We start from the raw sequence: 25,017 nt of genomic DNA, 5'->3' as shown, positions 1-25,017 counted from the left end.
GTGCTAACATGTGATAACCAAGGTCACATCACCAAATTTTCCAAAAATCCAATGTTCCATGGTTGCACCAAGCACATAGGGATTTAGCATCATTATACATGTGACTTGATTGAGGGTGGGCTAGTAGGTCTACTCTCCAATAGAGGAGAATGTAGTAGATATCTTCACCAAGGCCCTTATGAAAGATTTGGTTTGAGTTCAGTGTCAAAGACTTGGTATTGGGCTGAGGATGTAGTTCAAATGTTGTAGGTGGATATATGAGGGCAGATGGCAATATATTTTTCTCCCTTGTTCTACTAATGGCAACTACATGGGCTATTGCTATCTCATCATTAAGATGCTACATCTCTTTTTGGGGATGATGCCATTGCATTAGCTTGTGTCCTCCAAAAGCCACTAGCCATCTCCACAAATGACGTTTAGAGAAGAAGCACCACTATTGACTACTTTTGCCACCTCGACATAGGCTTATCTCTCAATTTTAATATTAAGCTTTAGCACCTTTTACCTTATCTTCTAGAAAAGAAAAAACCCATTCAAATGCTTTTGAAATTTGATTTTCAAGCCCTTAGTCACATGGCTCCTAGTTCTTTGAAGTTTAACCCCACATCTAGAGAGCATATCCTTCGTGGCATTATGACCATCTTAGGGCACTTGAATGTGTCTCCATAGAAGACATCTCAACTATGGCCTTGGGATAACCACATGATCTTATATGCGTGTTGATTGGACCTCTACACTATCAAAACCAACTTCTTGATTATATACATGTCTCCAAGCTCGAGTTATCAATCCTTAAACCCTTGAGTTACCCATCCAAATCTAATCTAATCCTTAACTTACAATTATCATGATGGCAAGTAGAACCTAGGGTAGGGGAAAACCTTGCCATAAGATCTTAGAAATGGTGCGCAAATTGGATGCTGGATGCACGCGTTGTGAGCGTCAGAAGGTCCCCAAGAATAAAGAACTCTACATAAACTTCATAAAGTAAGAAGACAGTTTGCATGACATGAGGCAAAAAGACAATTTGGATACAATCTCCCCCCCATGCCTTGTGTGAGCTCTCCACAAGGCATGTATTTATAATTTTATTAATCTCAAAGCTCAAAAATAGCCCAATTGTACAATTAGCATGCTTTGGCATTTGTAATTTCTTCTAGGTAATTTGAATATACTCTATCACCCAGTGCTTCCCAATGCCACCACTACCTGCTCTACACATCAACTGAAGCATTCACAATTATTAGAAAATAATAAAGTTAAAACAACAAAATTGAATACTTAGCAGTCTTCAGCTACAAAATAAATAAATAGGTTGGAACTCTGTTCTAATCTTAATTTAATACAAGTGCACTCTAAACTCATAAACGTCCATTAATTTAAATATGTATTTTGTGGAATCACCCACATGCACATTAAATTAACATGATGCCCGAAAACGACAGGCATCCCCGTCAACTTCTCACACAAGGAATCCACCTTGGGTACGAGCCCTGACAAATAAATATAGTTTTACGGAATCCACCACAAAACCTCACGGAATCCACAGTGGTCTCATGGAATCCACCATGGAATATGCCTCTTGGCATCAAGAAAAAAGGACCTCTTTGTAGTAGTTAAGTCATTTCCACATTCAACCTACCTTAGGGCACAAAAATTGTCCTTCCCTTCCTTACTATGGCTAGTCCATGTGTAACCATCCCATCCTTAGTCCCACTTAAACCCTTAAGAAAAGCCTCACACCACCAACTATATCTCAATTGAGCCCCACATAATCCAAGAAATCTAAATTGGAAAGTTGTCCTACATTAGCTAAATTATCTAGTGTTAAATATTTGGTCAATGTTAAAATTAGTAAATTTTTGAGCAATCGATTCACAATTTTAGCTTTAGTATCTCTTGCATAGTCACCCATGTCAAACCACAAAAAAAAAATCAAATTGATTATACAAGTTAGGGAATACGAAATATTGTATAAAATAAATCTACTAAAACATTATCCATAAATTAGAACTTTTAAATGCATGCTTAACATTTCTCAAATTTGGCGAGATATATTCAAACACTTAATAATTTGTCTAATTACAAGATTGCCTTTCGAATGTTTGAAAGCATGTTGCTTTGTCTTAGTCATATGGGATCTCTTTTCATGATAATCGAGAGGGAGGGGGGGATTCTAATATCCCCAAATCTAGCAGCGTACATTCAAACCCTCAATAATTCACATAATTGTGAGATTTCCTACCAAATATTTGATGCCATGTCGCTTTGACTAAGTTATATGGGATGTCTTTTGATCTTTGCTTAATAGTCCTTAGTTCTCTCCCTTAATACTTTTTAATCTTTTCATTTGGGAAATGTTTCTCTAGTTATCTATGAGCCATGGAGAGCAATCCAATAGATAAGGGGAGATTGAAAAAATAGGAAGGGAGGAAACAGTTTCATGGCATGTGACGTAACACATATATATTTAGACACACGTGTGTGTGTTTTATTTTGCACTTCATTTGAAGTCATGGATCCTTTGCACCCATGAATAATGAGTTAGGGGTAATAAATTCAACCCCACATGTTCGTGAGTCTATTAGACATGATGATGTATGGTAGTGTCCATTTTTAGCTTTGATAAGGGAATATTACGTGCCATGTGAGCTTGGGGAAATGGTTGTGTATGAATCCTTACTATCACTTTTGTCCAATGCCTAATTGAAAAACCTCTTATTTGTAAAGTTATCATCAATAAAACACATCCTTTTTTAATTTAATAGATGAATATCCCCATTAAATGATACCCTTTTGTATGTAAAAAACTCTAAAAAATGGATTAAAAAAACCCCTTTTGTTGAACCCACATGATATGCTTACATATTTTAAGAGTGCCCCCCAACCCCCTAATCGAGCATATGGGATACTAAAGTTCATATATTTTGTGCCATCTTAGTGATATGTTGAACTCCATCATCCATTAACACATGATAACAGAACTAATGATGATGAAAGTAAGAAGCAATGAAGAGGCACATGTCACATTTGTGCTTTTAGACATGCATGCATAGGAGGACACATTAGGTCAAAAGTTCTCAAGAGCATATGCATATGTGAGATTAATCATCATATTGAGCTTGTTGAGGCTCAAATATCAATTTATTTACTTTCATGTGTTCTAGATACATTGTGGGTTAGGAAAAATCAAGCAACGTGTTCTTCCATTAATCTTGCTAAAACTGAAAGAAAAAAGAGATATTTACATCACCCACCAACAAGTGTGCTTGTGGCCCTGCCAATTAAGAGAAATGATGCTTTATAAGCTCTTAACTGAAACAATTTGAAAGGCAAACCAAAACCAAAAATAATCAAGCAAAGCTCATCTATTGAATTGTTCAATGACAATAATATTATCTTTATATCCACATAAATAAATGGGCATGAAATTTATAAGCTCATAAGTAAGTTGAAAGGCAAACCAAAACAAATGTAATCAAGCAAATTATCATCTAATTGAACTGTTTAATGACGATAATACTTATTCTTACGTCTACATAAATAAATGAATATGTATGCATATTTGCAAATGATAATCATGAATGCCATTATAAAGTGGAAGAAAAACTATTTATTTATTTTCACCTATGTCATCACATGGTTGCTAACATCCTTTTTCTTCCAATGCTTTATCTTAGCACCATGATAAAGCTCATGGTGGTAACAATCAGCCTAGCTTTCATGGACCGCTTGTTAAGAACCTTTTTCTTTTAATACTTTACCTTAGCAAAATAATAATGCTCATGGTGGTAGACATCAGCCTAGCTTCCATGGTCCATAAAAGAATCATAATAATCTTACAAAGTGGCTCCTAAGTCTTGATTTTGACAAATCTATCATCATATTCGTATATAAAATCCAATCAATATTCCTATTCTATTAGATAAGTATTGAGAAACTTTAACACAATGTAGTCAAACATTATTATTTTGCATATCATATGGAATAATATATGAACATATGCATCAAAAGACTATAACTAAGGTAAGCATTATTGGATGCAACATAAACTTCTCCCAAATTTAGATGTGAAAATAATAAAGTTCTCCCAAATTTAAAGTCGTGTTGTTTGGAAATTGTGAACTTCAAAATTTTACAACTAACCTTAGAGTGGCAACAAAGCTAACAGTAGAAAGTGACTTGAAAGGTGTGTAGTTTAGGTGTACACCATTCAATGTCAAAGATATAGAATATAATGAAGCAAAATCTCTATGTTTTATATCAACACCAATCCCTTGTTAATGTTGTAACTTTATGCCAATAATGTTCATGTGTATGAGTCAAAGTGCCTTTCTTGGATATCCATGAAACATATCATTTTGCCCCAAGGTAAACATTTTTCTAATAGAAATTTAATGAATGACACTTGTTTATTAAGGTAAGAGGCCATTATCTTCTAGCTTTTAGCTCTAACATTTTGCAAACGAAACATCGAGACAATTATAAATCTATGACATTATGGCCAAATGAACACTCCCTAGGGTAAAGGCTTTTGAGAATATGTCTTTCTCATGATGCAACTATGATAAGTTTGAAGTGTATGAAGAAAATAGAAAATGCAATCACGTGATTCTAAAGGTTATGAAATGACTTGTGAGACCCAAGCAAGAGATGACACCGTCAATATGTCTAAAGTATGACGACAACTACTCATAGCCAGAAATTGACACATTAGTGGAAATATTGAAGTCCTAGTTAAAAGATTTTACTATAAGGTTATGTTTTCAAGTTTCATGTAGTGCTCAAGCATGTGCTTTTATAAAACATGGAAAGTTTTATGGAGAACAAACTTCTTGTTCTTTAAATACCAAGCGGTGAGCATGCTTCCTATATAAAGGTTTACATGCAGCTTAGGTGTGCATAAGAGCTTCATAGAATGTGTGACAAAAATAAACATCTATAGTGCATGCTTATAATTCATATAATCAATATTGGAGCTACATATGCTTATAATTCATATAATCAATATTGGAAGTGACTCAAATAATAGAAGTTATGTTGTACATATGCACAAATAGGAGCAATTCATACAAGTTTTATGTCTTTTCATATGGTTTAGCTATGCCCTATTGGAACACACTTGAGTAAATATTTTGTGTAAATAAGAATAATTTATACAAGATTTGTAGTTTACTTGAGAAAATGAACTAGTTATGTGACACTTAGCTTGATGTGCTAGCTCCTCACCCACTAAGCACAATTTGGTGTGCTTAAGCGGTGATGAGCCATCACACCATGTTGATTGTAACAATTTGGTGTGCTTAAGCGGTGATGAGCCATCACACCATGTTGATTGTAACAATTTGGTGTGCTTGGATAGTGAGGAGCTAGCACACCAAGTTTGCATCAGTGGATGAGCGAATCATGTGACACTTGACTTGATGTGTTGGTTTCTCACTCTCGAAGCATAATCTAGTAGGAGGAGGTTTTTAGATTGGGTTGTGAAGACCTACCAGATAACACTCTAAGTCTATGATGCCTTGATGACAATACGATCTCGAAAATAGTTTGTGCTCATCTATTCTTCCCCAGGGAGCACAACAAGAGTAGACCTTTTCATTAGCACTTTCAATCTTTTTTACACCACTCCTTCAAAGGCCATGTTCCATTCACTAGTGAAATCTACCTAGTTGGACTTGAAACACACAACTAACACTTAGCATAAATTTGACACCTTTACCATAGGGTATGCTTAACATGTTAATGGAGCCAAGACACTAACTTCACAAATATGCATTGATAAATGTTCATAAACAAATCAATGAAATTTTTAAGAAGGGCATATATCTTCAACGTTCTCATGGATGGATAATAGCATAGGCAACTGATACTAAATGCATTACTTAATGTGAAAAATGCATTTATTAAGGAATATTTAGAACATCCATGGTATAACACTTAGGCAAAAAGCTCAGAAACTTTTTTGAGTTTTTATGAGCCACTTCAAAGACATGAGTGTTCTTTCTCAAGGACTTAAAAACTATGGAAGATCAATTTTTATACTAGTTAGAGAGTATCTAATTCCTTGATGCATTATGAAGCCTTATATTTGTACAAGCCTGAATAGACTTAGGAGTAACCACTCTGGTAACGATTTATAGTTCCCAAGCCTAAGCATCCAAGGCTCCTCTATCACCTAGATTGGTTGTTTCAAAATGATACTAAAGTATTCCAACTAGCTTAATTGAAATAATATCATCGTTTAAGAGAATAAATGAGCTTTGCTTGGATGATTGATGTTTGACACAACATGTGAATTGGGTTGCCCCCTTAGTTGAATAGTTGAATGAGGGGAGCTTGATGAGAATTCAATTGGGTTTCCTCATCATTAGTGTAGAGTGTTATGTGAATGTGCAAATGGCAATTGGTGTGAGCTTGAAATTGAGCCCAATCTAAAATGTATTGCAAATTTTACAAAGAAAAGCTTCAAAATTTGGTTGCGAAGCATTACCTTCGAGATTCGAAGATGAACTATTAAGACCTTGGAACATTTTTAGGTAAAATGCAATCACATGGTGCTTGTGATTTGATTCAAAACTTCCTCCAAGCTTATTGTAGGGGTTTGCCAAGACCCACTAGCTCAAGTGCTAGTGAGATGGTATGATAAATTCAGGATTAAGGGTTCCATCCTCAGAGGAAGTGGTGAAGGCACCTTGTACGATGTAAATAAAAGTGACGATGGCTCCACTGGGCTTGTCATTAGGGTGGATGTTATAATGGGACCGCATGTTGAGTTGGAAGGCAAGGGTCTGAGCACTCCTTGATTACACGAGTTGATGTGTGCAGTGACATTGAATCAATACAATATCACAATTTGTTGTTGCAGGAGTTTGCGAGTGCTACGAAAAATGTTTTTAGCGAACACTACATGGAGGAAGGGGGGGTGGGGGTGAACGAGTGTGTGCTTCTTGTCACTCCTACCATAATGTGAGAGAATCTAGTCACAAAAGATGATAATGCAGAAAAGAACATTACAAAAGGCAGCTAAGTGTACTGAGAGGGGCCTAACTCCCTAGTGTAAAAAGGAAGGGGGGCCAAAAGAAAGATTGTATCGTATTGTTATTGTATTATTGTTCAACCCAGACGAGAGAGAGAGAGAGAGTGCCTCTAGAGAGACGAGAACCGTGGCCTGTACAGATAAAGCATCCATGCCCGCTGGCTTTCGAAGCGATACACATTCGAAACCCTAGCGCAGGCGCACTCGGAGTCTCAGTCGCAGCCCCAGCCCCAGTCCCGGCACCGGTTCCCTGCTTCAGTTTTGCTTTCTTTGAACCCTAACAGAGCATTGGGGTTCCACACACAGCACAGAGACTGCAGATGCACCGAGGTCTTTCCCTCACTCCGCCCCGTTGTCGTACAGCAGGCCTTTTCGAGCTCTTCGGAACAGACTAGTGGCGCCGTCTCTCGTTCGTATTTCAGGAGTGTTATTTGAAGGAACGCAAGAGCCACCGCATTAATACCAGCGTCTGGGCCGACACCCTGCCAGTTGCCCCAGATTTTTTGGCTGGCTGGCAGCAGAGGTTGCGTAATTCGGGTTCTGTGGGATGGCATCCCCACAAAGTAAGTGGATGTCTTTCCTGGACGATATTGAGGATCAACCTCAGCTATTTTGGTGCGGCCTCAATGAGCAGGCGGACCTGAGGTGTGAGCTTTTTGGCGATACGATACAATTTACTTCTATTCTGGTTTTGAGAAAACATGTAGTAGGTTGCAAAGAATAGTCCATTCTATGCTTGACAACGCAATGCGTCTTCTGCTATCATCTTTATGCGATTCTCAATTTCATGTCAGTGAGAGACGTTACACATTTGAACGCAGATAATTAAAACAGCGCATGTCTCTTGGTTAGGGGCTAAAATTGTCCCCCATACCTGGTGCATTTGTGTATCGGTAAGGGATGTATAGTATTTGTGGTTCAAGTTCTGTTTTTCCTCTTGTGATACAAGCAACCTGTTATGGAGATAAACTGCAGATGGTACTTGTATCTTTACAGATGCAATTTACTGTTTTATCATTGTTGTAATGGAATCACATCACATGCATGGATAAGGGAAGGGCACGTAAGGCCCCTCTGTGGCAATTGTCCGGGAGGGAGGAGGCTTTTATTCTTCTGCTTATTGTCAGCTTTTATCAATACTGTGATTGTGTTATGAAATTACATTTGTGCACCCATTTTACCTGCCTTTTTTCTAGGACAAATTTCTTTCTTACCCTTTCATGCTTTAATTCTGTTTTATCCATTTGACATAATGGGCATGCCATCTCTTTGTGCATGTCAGTGAATGACATGCAATATACACTGTATTTGGATTGTGTGGGCAAGTTTATGGTGGTTATTCTGACAACCCAAGTAATTAGGTGATCTCATGCAAATAATTGTGGGTAAAAGTTTGAAGTGCTGATTAGATCTTCATAGCAATTGATCAATGGTTTGCTGTCAGCTGTACCACGCTCATTAATAGTCATCTGAAGCGTGTGGAGGAAAATCATGCTTCCAGGATAGCCTAATTAGCAGTGTACTTATGCACACTATGTGGCTTGGTAATTATTCCATGTTTGGGCTCAGTAAATCTAGTAACAATGCAGCTGCACTTTATCCATTCTGTATGGTGCTGATTTTGATGTAATAAAATGAGGTGAAGAATGTTGTGTTGATTTGCTGCTCCCGTTCACTGAAATACCTTATATTTGTGTATTTGCACATTATAAAGTAAAAGCAAGATTCTCAAAGATATCAAATGCATGCCAGAAGCCCAAAAAAAAAAAGAAAACAGAAAAGGAAAGCAGACCACAAGTCTATTTGTAGATTCAGTCTAGAATAGCTTCAGGTTTTTTGGGTCTAATCTTTTATGCTGAATTTGTGTTACAGTGTTGACAATAGTTGCTGCAGAAAGGATATAGATGAGCCGGAGAAAACATCCTCTAGAAAGAGGTACCTCTGTTCAGTATTTTTTTTTAAAAAAATGCAGTTGTCTTCACATTTATTTTTGCTGTTTCGGTATCTGCAAATTTCTATCTTGGTCAACCGAGAAAGTTTGTGCATCGTTGTTTCATTTGTATCTCTTTGAACATGGATATGGAGCACTCTCATATCCTTGTCTACTGTGCTGGACAAAAAGGAATATGTCTGGGGTGCTACTGTTATCAGTGTATTGTCACTGATCTTGGTAAGCCATGGATTAATTTGTTTAAGGCTTCTGGCTTTCTCTGGAATGCTTTTGCCATGATGGTCTAATCTAAACTCAAATTATTCCAGTCATCTTTGACCAAAATGGGTGATGGTACGAAGAGGTCAATCTTGAAGTGATCTTACAAGGTTTTAGATTATGATGTTTCACATGAATAAAATTTTCTACAGACATCAGATATTCTCAGTTGTGTGTGCCTGACTGAAATTGTTCTCATCATTGAATGTGACTCAATGATGCTAGTGTCTTTTGATGTCATTTGAAGGTCTCGGAATGAATCTTGTGGTGGGAGTTCTACTAAGGCATGCAGGGAAAAGATGCGCAGAGATCGTCTTAATGACAGGTGTATTGATTGGTTGCTATTTTCAATGATGGGTACTGTTTGTCTGGGTTTGGGCAGCAACTTGAATGGGGAACACTCAGTCTTGCATTCGACTAATGGTATAGCTTCGGTTATGGGATGTGTCAGGTTTTTGGAGTTAAGCACGCTTTTGGAGCCAGGTCGACAACCAAAGACTGATAAGACTGTCATTCTTTCTGATGCCCTTCGCACACTGCAACAGTTGAAAGCTGAAGCTCAGCAACTGAAAGACTCAAATGAGAAACTTCGTGAAGCCATTAAAGAGTTGAAGGTTTGCCACAAATGTTTGCTGATATTATGCCATTAGACTGAGTTGAGTCAAAGAAAATAGAAACAGCAATAACAGAAGTTTTATATTTTTACAGGCTGAGAAAACAGAGCTTCGAGATGAAAAGCAGAGGTTGAAAACTGAAAAGGAGCAACTGGAACAGAAAGTCAAAGCACTCACAATACCTCCAGGTTATATGCCACACCCTGCGGCATTTCATGCAGCAATGGCAGCATTTGCTGCACAGAGTCAGGCTGGAAATAACAAGGCCAATCCTTTACCTAGTTTTCCAGGAATGGGTATGGGAATGTGGCAATGGATGCCTCCTGCTGCACTGGACACATCCCAGGACCACATACTTAGGCCACCAGTTGCATAGATTGTCTTATGTCCTTGTTTTAACATTGTTGTGGTGAAGGGCCTGCCTGTGTCATTGGTGCCCTCCCTGAATAATGCTGGATCATGGTACTATCTTCTCGACACAATTAGAACCATTTTGGTGAAGTATTTTGTCTTGAATGCTTGATCCAGCAGGCTACTGACTATTCTCTGTATTGCCACTCTTTCCCCCTTGTATTCTCCTGCACAATGGAAGGAACAGGTGTTCAAGCTTCATACTCTGCTTTTCATTTGTTTTACCTGAAATATGTACATTGAGGTGGCCTTTTGTTGTACCATTTTAGAGGAATGAATGTGGCTGATAAAGTATTATATGGATTGTGGCTATGCTCATGGATTGTAGCACAGAAAGGTGTCCCTTCAAATATGTATCGTTTTATGTCTATATTCTTGTACCATTGTATGTCTATATTCTTAAAAACGACTGAATAATGTTGCTACGTCTTTGTGTGGAGTTCGCATAAAAATGTAATACTGCCTTATAAATTGCTGTTGGCAGTGTTTTCACTGACGTTGGAAGGCTTGTGGAAACCCCAGGCACAAATGTCAGCCTCAACTTGAGACATCAGGAATGGGATCTCGAATCCAAGGTTTTGGCAGCCTCTCTGGGTTCTTAGTACAGTCAAGTACTAATGTGTTGACATAGTAGATTGTTTACTGTGAAACGTAATACATGGTGTTGGTTGAATTACTTGTTGCCTTGCATGGTTAGCTTTAGCTTGTTTGTATATGAAGGGTGGAGGGGTTGAGGCGTCAAAAGTTGGTTCTAGGACAATTGTTTAGTTCATGACAATAATTGATAACATGCTTCAACTATGTCATATAACCAATGAGGTTGGCAACCATTTTTGCAAACTAAAGGCATACAAACCACCAAAATGACTATACATAACATTTTGAACCCCTAGATATTCTTATTATCCAAACCTGGTAAGGTGATACTAATGATCCATGGTGCTGAAAGTTTTAAAGATGCCATTATGTGGAGAAGGCATGTATGAATATGGACATTGGTTGGGTTGTGATTTGTATTCCAAATGAGGTCTATGCAACTAGATGGTCAAAAGGTGACCTCTGTGGGTTTAGCCTTTGGGTTGGATGTAGTTATCCTAGTAGCAACTCAAGGTACATTGTATCAAGTTTGGGGGTGGATGTTATCTATTAGAAATGTAGCATGGGAACCCTGAGTAAGTAGGGGTGCATGAGGGAAGGTGAAGTGTGAATGAACTAGAGGGTAGGGGAAACCTTAACCCTAGCCCATAGTTTGGCTATATAGGGTTTTTAGAAATTCCTTCTCTACTACTCACATAAAGTAACCCCCAAATACGTGTCTTGCTAGCAACCATAGACAAAAAGCTTGAAGCTTGGTTTTTTTCAAGTTTCTTCTCATCATTGAAGTCATGAACAATGTTTTTAATAATTGATCGAGCAAGGTTAAAGATCATTGCAAACCTAGAAGCTCAAAACTAAGTGCTTCTTGCCCCAAAGGTGACTCTCAAGCCGATATCCAACTGGTGGGCCGCAGCACAAGCACTTTACTAAGCTTGGATACTAGTGTTTTTGAATACTACTAATCAAACCACTAATCATTGCTTGCTAATTAATCTCAGTAGTATGAAGTCTTTTAGATCCTAAGCGTATTCATTGTGTTTAACTGTCATTATCTCTCTTGGCAATTGTAAGGTTGTGTTAGATATAAACACATAGACTATTTTCTTAGCTTCATCTAATCTATCTATCTAAGTACACATCAATTGTTTTCAACTTGCTATTCACTTGGATTAAAACATCATTTTTAATTGCTTCCACTTGTATTGCCTAACTTGTAAAGGAATAAACATTGCCATTGCCTTGTGCAATCAGTAAGACCTTTCTATCATGGCTTATGTTGATGTAAAGCCTCAAATTCGTAAGTTTGATGGGAGAAACTTCTATCCATGGTAGGTGTTAGTAAAATATAAAATGATAGAGAGAGGTTACTAGCCCTTCATCAAAGGGACCAAAGCCATTGACCCATCCAACCCTATAGATGTTGAAGATGATGAAAGAGCCCAAGCTATAATGATATTGCACCTAGATGAATCCTTAATTCATCACATTGACTAGCTTGCAACTGCAAAAGAGAAGTTGGATGAGCTCAACATCTACCTTGACAACCCATGATCCATATTATAACTAGTAAATGCTCATTTTACAACAAAAAAGGACATGTTGTAAGCAATTGCTAGAAAAAATATCCCAACAAGATGAAGTAAAATAAATGTAAACAAATAGGGCATATCACTAATAAATGTCCAAACTTTCTTGCAGTTCCTAAAGAATTGGAGGCCAACTATGTCTCCAAGGCATCTAAGGATTGATTTTTCTAGTATCTCGTGTATTATCTTTCCATAAACATCCTTGTAACCTATTTTATAAAGACATCCCATAGATTCATTTGAAGGCGGGAGGGGGGGGGGGGGGGGGGGGCTAGAAATATACCATGGAAACCCTGAGTAAGCAAGGGTGCATGAGAGAAGGTGAGGTGTGAATGAACTAGAGGGCAAGGGAAACCCTAACCCTAGCCCACAATGAGGGTATATAAACACCTTGGAGGTCACTCTCGATGAGAGAGTGTGTGTACCAATTGTACTTGTGAACAACTTACTAAGAAAGATTTCGTTCTTGTACTTGAGTGCTCTCTTCCTCTTGTGCACACATCTTTAGCCTCTCACTCTACTTTCCAACATTATCATGGATCTTGTTCCTTGGAATATTTTGTGGCCAACTTGCAAAGGTTAATAACATGGTATGTCAGTCAAGCTGACTTGATCGCCTTTGTGAGCTATGAAAATGAGACCCTTTGAAAACCATGATTATTTATCTATTTACCTAGTTTGAGTTCATCTAGCTGGCCTTATGCTCTTCACTTAGCTTGTAATCAAAGAAATTTCAGTTCTTCTCTAATTTGATGTGCACTCTCTATTCTTTGTTCAAATTCTATTTGTTGTGCAATGTCATTTTTACATAGTGTTATAGCCTAGGGGGCTCTAAAGATTGAAGAGGATAATAAAGAGAATAATTTTGACGTCAAAGAGGAACAAAGTCTATATCTAGAACCGATTTTAGCACATTAGGAAGTATAGTTTTTGTACTTGCTATTCAAGCATAGAGGATTTATCCATGAACTTTTAGTAAATGTAGGTTAGATCATACAAACTACATGATGGAAGTTTAAAATGACAACAAAGTCTTGATTCTTATGCTAGGGACTAATCTAGAACCACGTCTTACCCTTGACTTATCAAATTTGGGTATGAAAATTTCTCCAAATGTTGATTTTATATGAGCTTGGAACTGAAGAAACACAAATGGCCTAGGATATCCTTCATTGTAATATATGTTAGATCTAGGCCACATATGCCATTGTAGGGTAGTCTAGGAGACTAATTCATTTCCTTAGGAATATTCACATATCTATTTTTAAGTTTAGCTAGGTCTACCATAGTAAAAGACTAAGGGTAGCAGAAAGATTATGCATATTGAGGATAGTATGACAAATTGACTATTGGAAAATTTTGTATCCAAGCAAGTCAAACTGTTTTTGACCCAAGATAGCCTAATGGGCGATTGTGGACAATAGATGAAATCCTTGAAGGGCTTTCATCAATTTGCAAGGGCTAATTGTGTGGAAAAAAAGGTGCATCAACAATTGCCTCGGTATTAGACTTCAATTATGTTAAGAGCTAAAAATAAGACTTAATGAAATACCAGGAGCTTGATAAAAGTATTAGGACTTTAGATGCAAGGATGCTATAACAATTTAAGTATTGTAGAGGCCATGCATGGAGTATCATCTAACTTAAGTGGATTGGATGAAGGAAGATGATTATGCTAGATAGTTGTATGTTAAATCAAAAGCGAGGCCACTCCCAAATAGTCAATACCTACAAGGATGAAGAGAAAACGTATAAAACAAAGGGCTATCCTATCTATTTAGCCATGAATTGAGGATCAAAAACTGAAATGTTGGATTCTTGTTATTTGCAGGCTAGGAGTTGGAACATGTACATGGATAGTTGAGTTGGTGTCCCTCCCTTGCAAAGAATTTCTACCATGTTGATGTTGATTGAGGAAGTGCCTTTGCCTTTCAATTGCTTATTCTATTTGCAATCTTGGTTACATGCAATGATCTTCGCATAGGTACTGAATATGTTGGTTCTCACTCTATTATGCTCTCATATCAAAAGCTATAATCATGATACCCACTCTTGCAATACAAAGTAACTATCTATGCATTAGTCTTGTAGTGGATTTTCTACATCAACTCCATCCTATATTCTTTTTTGGTCTATGTTGTTGATTTACAATAATGATACTAATTTGCTCTTTTTGAAATCTAGTATTAATTGATAGGTTATTGGTCATGCTAGATTTGGAGTCCTAATTTACTACCTAATAAATATCCCCATAAGAACATAGAAATTGTTTTAGTATATAGAAAGATAAACATGTTAGAAGGTGGAACGGTCATGTATACAGACTATGAAATTTTAACAATGGTGTACGCCTATTTAGGCCATTTACAGTAAGGATATGTTTTAAACAATTGGATATTGGATTTTGACCTAAATTTTCCTTTTTATTTCATCTCTATTGGTTTTGTCCGTAACAATCGTGCATACAATTTTCTAGACATGTACGCTCTCATTGGAATCTATTTGTATTCATCAAAGATTGCTCTACATGAACTTGCCTTATTATTATCCTTAGAGACATTATTGAAGTGTTTTCCTCACTCATCACTTCAAATCACTCAATCCCCTTTAAGTAATCAGGCCCTCCTATTTTGACACAATAAAGAGAATATGAGCAATCCAAGAGAGTAGAATCTATCTTAGTCTCGACAATGGAACCAAAATGTCGGGCTCTACAAGAGCTTAGCAAATGCATAGAATTGAATGGAAGGCTTCTTTCAAGCTCTCTACTCTCTAAGCTCAAGTATGTTTTGTTATGTCATACTTTTATGACGATGTTCAACTGCCATGTGCTTTAAATAATAGTATCAATGCAAGCAAGACTTGCCTAATTAGTAGAATAGACTAGGTCATTGACTCTACAACATTTTCAGATTTACAAATTTCTCCACCCGCCTTTGTAAAAGGAAAACTTGATAGGATCACTTCAACTTTATGAATACAATCTTGGTACAATCATGTGCTTGTATGAGCTCTTGGATGTAGTTTTTGAAACCAATATAATACCAATCCTCAATTATTTGCAATGATAAATCCAAGAAATCCTCGTATTTTAATCTTACATTATCCAACTCTAGTTTCTGCTCACAAACTTACAAACAAAATATAGGTTGTGGTGGTTACCAATGCATTTAATTCTTTTTTTGGTATGATTCAATACACATCTAAAACTAATGAGGCTCGTGACATGCTAAAGGCTCCAAAAAAATCTCCCTTCGATACCTTATCTTCTTCACATGCTCCACCTTGGATGTTATTTTCAAGTCTTTGTGGATGAGCTCTCTAATCCATGTTCACCCACTTTGAAACCCCCAAAACACAATCAAGTATAAATATATCAAAACCTAGTAGATAAATACATAACCTAGTAAACAAATGCATACTAGTATAGTAACCATATCCAATTTACACTAAAAATTTTCCAAACCATATTGACTACACTCAAATAGAAATATATACATGCGATAATGTGGCATAGACCAACACAAACACAACAACAAAGATCCATGCAGTATCATTAGGTTTTGCAACCCCTTTAGATATGTGTTTGGTATAGACCCTAGACTTTCATTACACAAACTAAGAATCTATGTGATTAGATGGTATCATGGATATTGAATATCAATTTCTCGGACTTGCATGTAAGTTTTGTTACATAAGCATAATAGCTTGATCATAGCATTGAGTACATGTGTTCAAATCCCACTTCTGACTTTTGAGGAATTATGTCCCATGGTTTGAGAGAAAATCCAACAAAATACATCTAAAGGAGAAATGGTGACAATCTTGTATTTAAATGCCAAAGCTAAAGGCAAGAATAAGATGGATGGAAAGAAGAGATAGAAAGGGAAGTCCACTGTACTAAGAAGAGAGTGGCCAAAAGGCAAAGGACTATAGAAGGAAAGAAAATGATAAGAATACAATGTTTTATTCCCAAGAAGATACTACTTGGACATAACATGAAGCTAATTTATAGTTATCCTTAGCATGTGAGAGGGTTTGTTCCTTAGCTTAGACTTCAAAGGTTCATGAATATTGGGTACTACATAGTGGAGCTTCCGATCACATGACCAACAATAAATAGTGATACAATTCTCCATGGCCTCTAGGGGAACTTGGTAGTATTGAGAACATTGCAAATGCCCATTTGTAAGAATAAGCATATTTTCCTTTTCAAACTTGAATGGTGTTAATTGCAAGAAGCAATACACAAAAGAAGGAGTTGCTAATCATACAAAAGCATTGTGCTAGCTACAACAATCCAAGGATAACCATTGGCAATGTGCCAAAGCAATGTCACTATTATTATGTAAATCATGAAGCAATTGCATTATTTGTATTATTAAATTTGTAGATCTGAGAGCCAATGCTTGATCTTATGCAATTTTTATTTTTTGCGATAGACCCCCAAGGCAAAGATGGGAAATTATATTATAGTTTCACCTTAGAAAAAGCATGCAATAAGGGATGACCAATCATATGACCACAAAAGTGGACAAGATGCCCAAAGGGAATGGGGAAACCCTAACCCTAAAAATCATGTATGAAAGGGATGAAGAAGAATAGCACAATCTATTCATGTGTGCTAACTTTGTTTTCTATCTCTCTTACTATTCTATTTTCCAAGTATATGAGAGTGAAGGAGAGAGAGTGAGGGACAATGTATGTGAAGTGAGGGACCTGTGGATAGTGAAGGTTCATCCTTCCCTTATTTCCTCTTCATCGACATCCCTTCATGGTGAATTGAGAGCTTAGGCTAGAGTGCATGGTGTTGAGTTTGTGGGGGAGGAAGGATGTGTAATGCAAAACTCTTCTCCATCTCTTCTCATTCATGACATCAACTCCTCCCAAGTGAGTGGATGACAAGGGAAGCAAGTAGGCAAGTGAGCAAGTATATGCATGGCTCATGGAGCATAGCTTGCATATGTGAATGACTACAATGTGGTGTGTATTGCTAGGTTCATTCACGATATTGCATTGATTCGTTCAGATTTATGTGGGTGTGTGAGCAAGCTAGTTGAGAGATAGCCACATGCTTCATGTGTTGAAAACCTTGAATCAATAAGAATATGTCCAATGGTCCTAATATTGAGCTTCTACAACAGTGCAACATTTTGTCAGAACCAAGGACACTTTTGGCACCAAACTCGCTTACATGTGTCATAAGGTGGAATAGGAGAGGCATGAAAGTGCAACTCTAAAATATGTGTGATCAATCAGGCTTCATTTTTACATGTTAGAAATAAAATGGTCGTTGTCCTTTCATAACACGGTTCTTAAAACATGGTTAGGTAAGAGTGATTAATCCTTTTTGTGAACATAAAAAAGAAATGTTTATTAAAAAATGGAGGGGAAAGAAAAAGAAAAGAGAGAATGTTGACTCATAAATACATATAAAAGGAAGAAAAAGAATGTACAAAATTGTTTGGATTTTTCAATACTTGTCATGCATCCTTACATTGAGTGATAAGAGAAGGAGTAAGAACATAGAAGGAGGTGGATAGAATTGTTGCACTTGAATAGAGCTTGAGTTGCAATCCTAAAAAGAAAGAAGAAAGAGATAGAATTATTTGTGGTATCCCAAAAAGAAAGAAGGAAGAGACAGAATTATTTGTGGGAAATGGGGGCTTGCCACTTCTTTTTTCTCTTAATGGCTTTCATAAGGGTGGGGTAGCCCTAAGGCTAAGGTCCTCCATCATAACCATTGATGTCTCACAAACAATGCCATCACATGCAAGGCCATCACTCGACTGGATCCTCTGATGTCCACTCCCACGCCATTGACCCTTTACAAGGGGGGCTGCTCTATGCACTACCCACCACTGATTTTCTCCCCCGATGTGCAGCCATCTATTCATAAAGGCCACTAATGCCTCACTCATCTAGGCCACCGCTTGATTATGGGAGGCCATTACGACTATGTGCATCTACCACCTAGCCATTCTACACTATACCTCCCACACCACCATGCACTGCTTCCATTCATAGTCATGCTCAAGAGCAAGGCCACAGACAAATCTTCTAGGATTACCAAGCACTATTGCCACTGGTAGAAAACCATCTTTGTTATGTCTGCAAACTAGTGATAATGATTACCAATTGTTTCCTATTGATAAATTCAACATGAAATGCTTCATCTTAAGGTGCAATAGCAACCAAGGTTAGCTATCTTCAGTTAGCAAGAAGCATCCTACCTACAACTATAATGCGACTCTCTTTTCTATGGTGAATGTTGTGCCCCTTGTCCTCCATTGGTGTCCAACACTTGCCTCTCCTTCACTATTATCTTTTCATCCTGACTACATTTCCCAAGCAAGCAATAGCATCCTCACCCTTGGTCTTTTGGCTCCTCCAATCACATCCACCATACCCTCCACAACTTTCACCTTAAAACCCCCCCTCCCCCTTTCCACCTCTTCTCTACCCTCACCTCCATCATCTCTCCCCAATCACCAACATCACCAACACTAGCAATATTCATATGGTTGTTGATGGTTTAGTTCTAGGAGAGTGCGCAATAGAACAAGGAACACAAACAAGAGACAAAGAAACAAAGAGAGACTGCAAGAAAAGAAGAAAGAAATCTACACTGAATAAGGAAAGAATGTTGAATACAGAAGGAGGAGTGATGAATCCTTGCACATAGCTCATAGCATTAGTGACGGCACCATATTAGGTTGATGATGATGGCAATACAGAAGACGGAGGAAGATGATGGAGTCAGAGTGTGCACTTGCCAAGGAATGAGGAAGATGAATACCATTTGAGAGGGATAGGCTATATATAACCAACTAACCCCAAATCTAATTGATTGCAATTTGAGCCCAATGATTAACATTTAATGCTGGTCTGACAAGCATTTAATGCTAACAAAATACCAAAAATATAAAAAAAATCCTAAAAAAGGTGGACAATATCTAGCGGGTGAGCCAGACTAATGAATGTGGAAACTGCCTAGGAAATTCACACAAAATACCAATTTGAGAAGAAAATGCACTAAAAGGAAATAAATTGATTGCTCTAGAATACATCTTCTATCAAAACAAGTGACTGACGGGTTAGAGCTCCTAAAGTCCTCATCATCTAACTCAAATTGAGGCTCATAGGTAGGAGATAGCAAGGCATGGCAAACATGGCTGCTAACACCCCCTCTCAGATCCTAGATGTGGCAAAAGACCAAGAAAGAAACAAATCCTGGGGTGGCAAGAGGAATGCCAATGTTGACAAAATCCATTGATGTAGACTGTCGATGAAGATATTCCTCAAGATCTTAGGAACACCCCTTTGAAAGATCAAGGACTAAGGAATCCACAATTGCATAACCGAGATTATCCCCCTCTAAAAGGGATGGGGGGTGGTACGAGGGAACCACCAAAGGAGAGGATGGGTGATGGGAAGGAACCTATGGACTAGATGGTGCACAAGCAGGAATGGGTGTAGCAATAGACAATTTCCTTTAAAGACCCGACGTAAGAGAAGGGGAATGGAGCTTATAAAGCCCACTCTCTTGCCAACTTGTTGCAAAATAACAACCCCTATAGAAGAATCCTCAATATAAATGGTTTGCTCATGATGAAGACAACTCGGGTACCAAGCCTAGTAAGGCCATAAATTGAGAGGAGTGGAAAGCCCAAATCTAGAACATAAAGGGCCTATGAAAGGGAGCTTGAAGTGCGGTCGAGAAATAAAGAGAAAGTGCCAACACCACAAATAGGCACCAATACAATATCATCAATAGTGACAAAACCCTCAGAAGGGTATAGATCCTACAACAAATCACCTCGTGGAGTCATATGAGTGGAAGCTCCACTATCAATCAGTCAAGGCCTCTCAGAAAACGAGGCGACCATTAAAGAAGGCTCCTCCAAGTCAACAGTATGAAGGAATTGGTAACCACTAGAGTAGAGGTAGAAGGCTTAAATGTTTGAGCTCCATCCTTTACTCCCAGATGAAGGTGAGGGTACTTCTTCCAACATTTCTCCTCAGAATATTCTCCAAATCTGAGTCAAAACGCAAAGAACTCTCTTGTCTTTTAGCCTTTGACTTCCCTTTCTTCTTCTTCCCCCTCCCAAACTTGCAATAAAATCTTTGTGTTGGGGGTAAAGGCACCTATGCCTGACTACCCATGCATTACTACACTAATAGGTGGTGGTGGACACCCATCACTATTACTTCATTCTCTATTCTTTCCGTGATATTTGAATAAGGGAAGGCAAATCACACATTGTGATTGTTGGAGTTCCTACATCTTGTATCTCTCTATTTCTCTTGCTCTTACTCCTTCGACCATAGCTCTTGCTTTCACTTGCATGCTTCCACTCAGGGCTCACTCCCTTCAACTGATATTAGAGCCATCTTCCCCAAGAACTCATCGCAACCCACCATTACTTTAGCTTCCATTTGAATACCTATATCAAGGTTTCCCTATTAGCAACCATGCCTTCACCTTCAATGGTATGTATTTGATCTTAAACTTCTTTTAGCTTATGCGGGCTTCTTCCAAGCCCCAAGTAGGATTTCTTGAGCACTCCAAAGTGCATACCCAACCCCATTGACATCAGTAAACATACTAATAGGAGCAATAGCAACAACATGAATTGCACCTATTGTTGTTGCCTGCTTCATGCTCCCATTTGGCATCTCCTCCAGCTCTTGTATGGTCATTGGCACTGGAGCAATCATCTCTGGCACCCTTGGAACTAATACTTGATATTGAGAAAGGTTTTGAGTCATCAAGCATTAGCTATTGATTGTGCAAATAGGGTAGCCTGCTATAATACAAACAACACTTACCTCATTGTCTAAAGATCACTTATGCTTCCCAGAATGTCTATTTGATATCGAATCACTTAGAGATGCTACATCGATGTTATGAGATGCTATTGGGCTGATTTGACCGCACTCTTGGCTCAGTTTTCTTAGAGATTTCCTTGCTATAATAATAGGGTTGAATGTCATTTTTCTAGGAAAATCTTATCCCTATTGCTACTTGATGCTATCTAGGATATCTATTGGATACACTGATGTATGCCATTAATGCCACATACTTGATCATGCTCCTGCCATGCTCTTAAGCTAAGATTGGAGATTGGATGCTTCAACATTGGCAGTCATTCAATCCATTCGATGCTACATTTACGAGCCAGAAATTCTTTACTAGGCTTGATGCTCTCGACTTATGCTACATGTATCTTAGATGTTTAGATGCTATTCAGTTGATGTATTGAGCTTGTTGCTCAATTGGCATTTGACTTTTACTTTAGTGGGAGCCATTTGGCTTTATGTATGGAGCTATTAACTTGACATTGGATGTTACATATATTGCACATTGGATTATAGTTGAGCTTGAGCTCCTTATAGTGAGACAATGGGATCTTCTCTTCATGTCTATACTCTCTATGTTGCATGTATGTAGTGGATGCCTAGTGGGCTCATCTGACATTTGTATTTGGGCCTACACCTACCTCTATCAAATCATTTTCAATGATGCATACAACTGACATGGCTATGTATTGAGCTTCTGTTACTATTGCTCAATCAGTTGTGCCTTTAGTAGGTTTCTTCTCTTACCTATGAGACCTACTACATGCATGATTGCTATGCCATTGGATGTATTCCACTCTAAGGTTGATAGCTTTGGGTATTGATCACATGTTTGTTGACTGCTAGTTGTTCGTATACATACCCCGCATTGTGTAGGATATCCCTACCATTTAGAGTTTGCAGTTTATTAGTGATAACTCATACTTGGCTTTGACTTCTTACTATTGTACTCTATTTTTATCATGTTATAATTTCAATTCTCTACACTATTTATAAGAGCAGTTACCTTGTCTTGATAGTTTCTTAACTACAATTTGTGGATAGCTCATGATTTTGTTAGTACCTCTTGTTTTTTACTTGATTTAGTAGTGGTTTTGGGGCTAATTTGTCAAATATTATAGCAACTTGTTTTGCCCTTCTATGCACTTGCTTAGTCTCAGTATGGCTAGTGGTTCTCACAAAAGTGCTATCTTCAATATTGAGAAGCTAGATGGGACCAACTACAACTACTGAAAGACCTAGATATGGTAGGTTTTAATGCAAAAATTGCAAGTTAGACTACTCAAAAATGGGGGTGCCAAACCCGAAAACATTGCAGCCAAGGATTGGCATGAATTAAATGAGCTTTTCAAGTCCATAATTATTTTACCTCTCTAAGCAAGTTGACTATGATGTTGTAATTGAAAATCAGACTGCATATGAGCTTTCAATACAGACTAAGAATCTTTATGATAAGCAAAGTCCTGCATCTCAAATCTATTGGCTGTAACAGTTGATGGACCTTCACATGAAGTGCACTCGAATGAGGAGTTTCACTCCATCGTCAACCATTTAGCTTCATAGGAGATTGAGATCAAGGATACTCTGCATCCTTTATTTCTACTTTGCACTCTACCTAAGTTATGGGACACTTTCTTTATATACTAAGGACGCACTAAAGTTGCACACCAAAGAGGTGAATACAAAGAATGTAGATGCTTCCCGTATGTCACACGCATTGACTATGAGAGGCCGATAGGATGGAAATGGCTTGGTAGAGACTCTCAAGGATCTCAGTCTAGGCACATGGACAATCTCACAGTAAGTCCGGTCTTACTTGTCATATTATTGTGGAAATGGCTATGGTAGTGACTCTTAAGGATCTTAGTCTAGGACACATGGACAGTCTTGTAGTAAGTCCCGTGGCCATAAGGGTAAAGTGTAGCAAAAGAATGATGATTGTAGCATTGTGCCTAGTGAGTCTTGCATCAAGATTGAGGAGATTAATGTGGCGCAGCCTGATGTATACGATGATCTTATATTGGTAGCCTCTTTCTTAGATGTTTCACAACTGACTAATGCTTTGTTATGATATATTCGATGTTGGTAGATAGATTCAGGAGCTTCCTTTCATGTTACACCTCATAGAGAGTGGTTTCACTCCTATCACTCTATGGCTGGATCTATCAATTTGGGTAATGACCTGGAGTTGGAGATAGTTCATATTGATGATGTCTAGCTACATATTGGTTCAAGCAACATGTTCACTCTTCATGATGTATGTCATGTGTTAGCTCTTACGAAGAGCCTTATCTCTGATAGCACCTTGGATGATGCAAGTTATGTTGTCTCTTTTAGGGATTTCTCATGAAAGATTACATGTGGGAATCTTGTTATTGCACATGGTGTTAAGTCCAGTACCCTCTATCCCTTGCTTATATTTGGGTCAATTGACCATGTTTTGGCTATTTCTTTAGTTCCATATGTATCTCTTTGGAATCATCACCTTTGACACATGTCTTTGAAAATAATGAAAATGCTTACTAGTTTACAATATCTTCAAGGCCGAGATGGTCAAGATCCCTTATGCATCTGCAATGGGAAATTGTATTCTTGATATGCCTTGAGGTCATAACATTGATAGGAAAAAAGAGTGAAGGTATCCCATATTCATAAGATGTTACTAGTTGTTAGAGGAGCTTGATGAGGAGGTAGTGGTAAGTGCAAGTGGTTGATGAAGGAAGGATCAGGGTAGTTAGTAAATTCTTTTACAAAATGGAAAAAGGAGGGGACTAGGTCAATGGGTTGAAATAAGTAGATCTTATAAGCATCGATCACTTTGGTATCAGGGATCTTTGGAAAGTTGTACCTACTATACTCTTTTCCTTGATACTCTTAGCCATGCCTCCTTGGGGAGGCACAATAATCTGATCTTGAGGCCTCTTAAAGTGTTGATTATGTTCTTTTAGTTGATTTTGGAGATCTTGAACTTGCTTCTCTTGAAGTTCTTTGAGTGTTATGTCGTATTTCTTTAGTTGGTCTTAGAGCTCTTTAAGCATCAAGTTGTGGTTTTTTAGTTGATTCTAGATATCCTCAACTTGCTTTTTAAATTCTACTAGGAAGTTTTTGTATTTATATTGTGTTTCTTCTAACTTGCCTTGGAATTCTTGATTGGTATTGAATGCACTTGCCTTGTTCTTTTTAAGGTCAGTTGAGCAAGAGTTCTCCTGTGAATTGGTGAGGGTCACTTTAGGCATACATTTAGCTTTTGCTACCTTACTGATCTATACATGCATGTTTTCTATTTGGGCCATCAACATGCTATAAGTCCTTGTTATGTGTGGATTATCAACTACTCTTCTTTAGTGTCTATTTGGGCCATCCGAATTCCTCTGTTTGGGCTAGAAGTCCTTGCTATGTATGGATTCCTCTAGAAATATTATGATGGCCTTCTTGTATCCTTCTCAAGACTACTTCATTCTAGTCTCTAATTTTCTCTACTCCTTTTTTGAGAACTTGTAGCAGCATGGATTATCAACCGCTCTTCTTTAGTGTCTCCCTCATCGGAGTCCTCTGAGGATGAACTTAATTTATCCTCTTCTCTCTACTTCTTCTTCCACTTGCTCAGATCATTGCTAGGGCTAGGGTTTCCTATCTCTTCTCTTCACCTTTTTTCCCTTTCTATATTTTCCTCAAACAAATCCTTAGATAGTATAG

The 25,017-nt window shown here is 37.9% G+C and overlaps 1 protein-coding gene across 1 annotated transcript; it reads left to right on the top strand.

Moving 5' to 3' along the window:
- The first annotated feature begins 7,098 nt into the window (after positions 1-7,098).
- Positions 7,099-10,579, top strand: LOC148009123 (transcription factor ILR3-like). The gene is made up of 5 exons (XM_087673796.1): positions 7,099-7,687; positions 8,915-8,977; positions 9,499-9,576; positions 9,703-9,865; positions 9,960-10,579. Exons 1-5 carry the CDS (start codon positions 7,590-7,592, stop codon positions 10,239-10,241), a joined length of 684 nt encoding a protein of 227 aa, XP_087529922.1. The 5' UTR covers positions 7,099-7,589; the 3' UTR covers positions 10,242-10,579.
- The last annotated feature ends 14,438 nt before the right edge of the window (positions 10,580-25,017 follow it).

The sequence above is a fragment of the Lygodium microphyllum genome, unplaced genomic scaffold, assembly GCF_053477565.2.
Source record: "Lygodium microphyllum isolate KBCC unplaced genomic scaffold, Lygodium_microphyllum_v1.1.10 scaffold_39, whole genome shotgun sequence".
Taxonomy (NCBI): Eukaryota; Viridiplantae; Streptophyta; class Polypodiopsida; order Schizaeales; family Lygodiaceae; genus Lygodium; species Lygodium microphyllum.
The sequence above is the reverse complement of the archived record's forward strand: the minus strand, read 5'-3'. Positions and strand labels throughout refer to the sequence as shown.

Bases quoted from the DNA above. Each gene is read 5' to 3' on its own strand.
- LOC148009123 (XM_087673796.1), top strand. From the start codon at position 7,590: ATGGCATCCCCACAAAGTAAGTGGATGTCTTTCCTGGACGATATTGAG. The intron at 9,577-9,702 runs GTGTATTGATTG...GGGATGTGTCAG, and splicing joins AGAGATCGTCTTAATGACAG to GTTTTTGGAGTTAAGCACGC. The intron at 9,866-9,959 runs GTTTGCCACAAA...ATATTTTTACAG, and splicing joins AAGCCATTAAAGAGTTGAAG to GCTGAGAAAACAGAGCTTCG.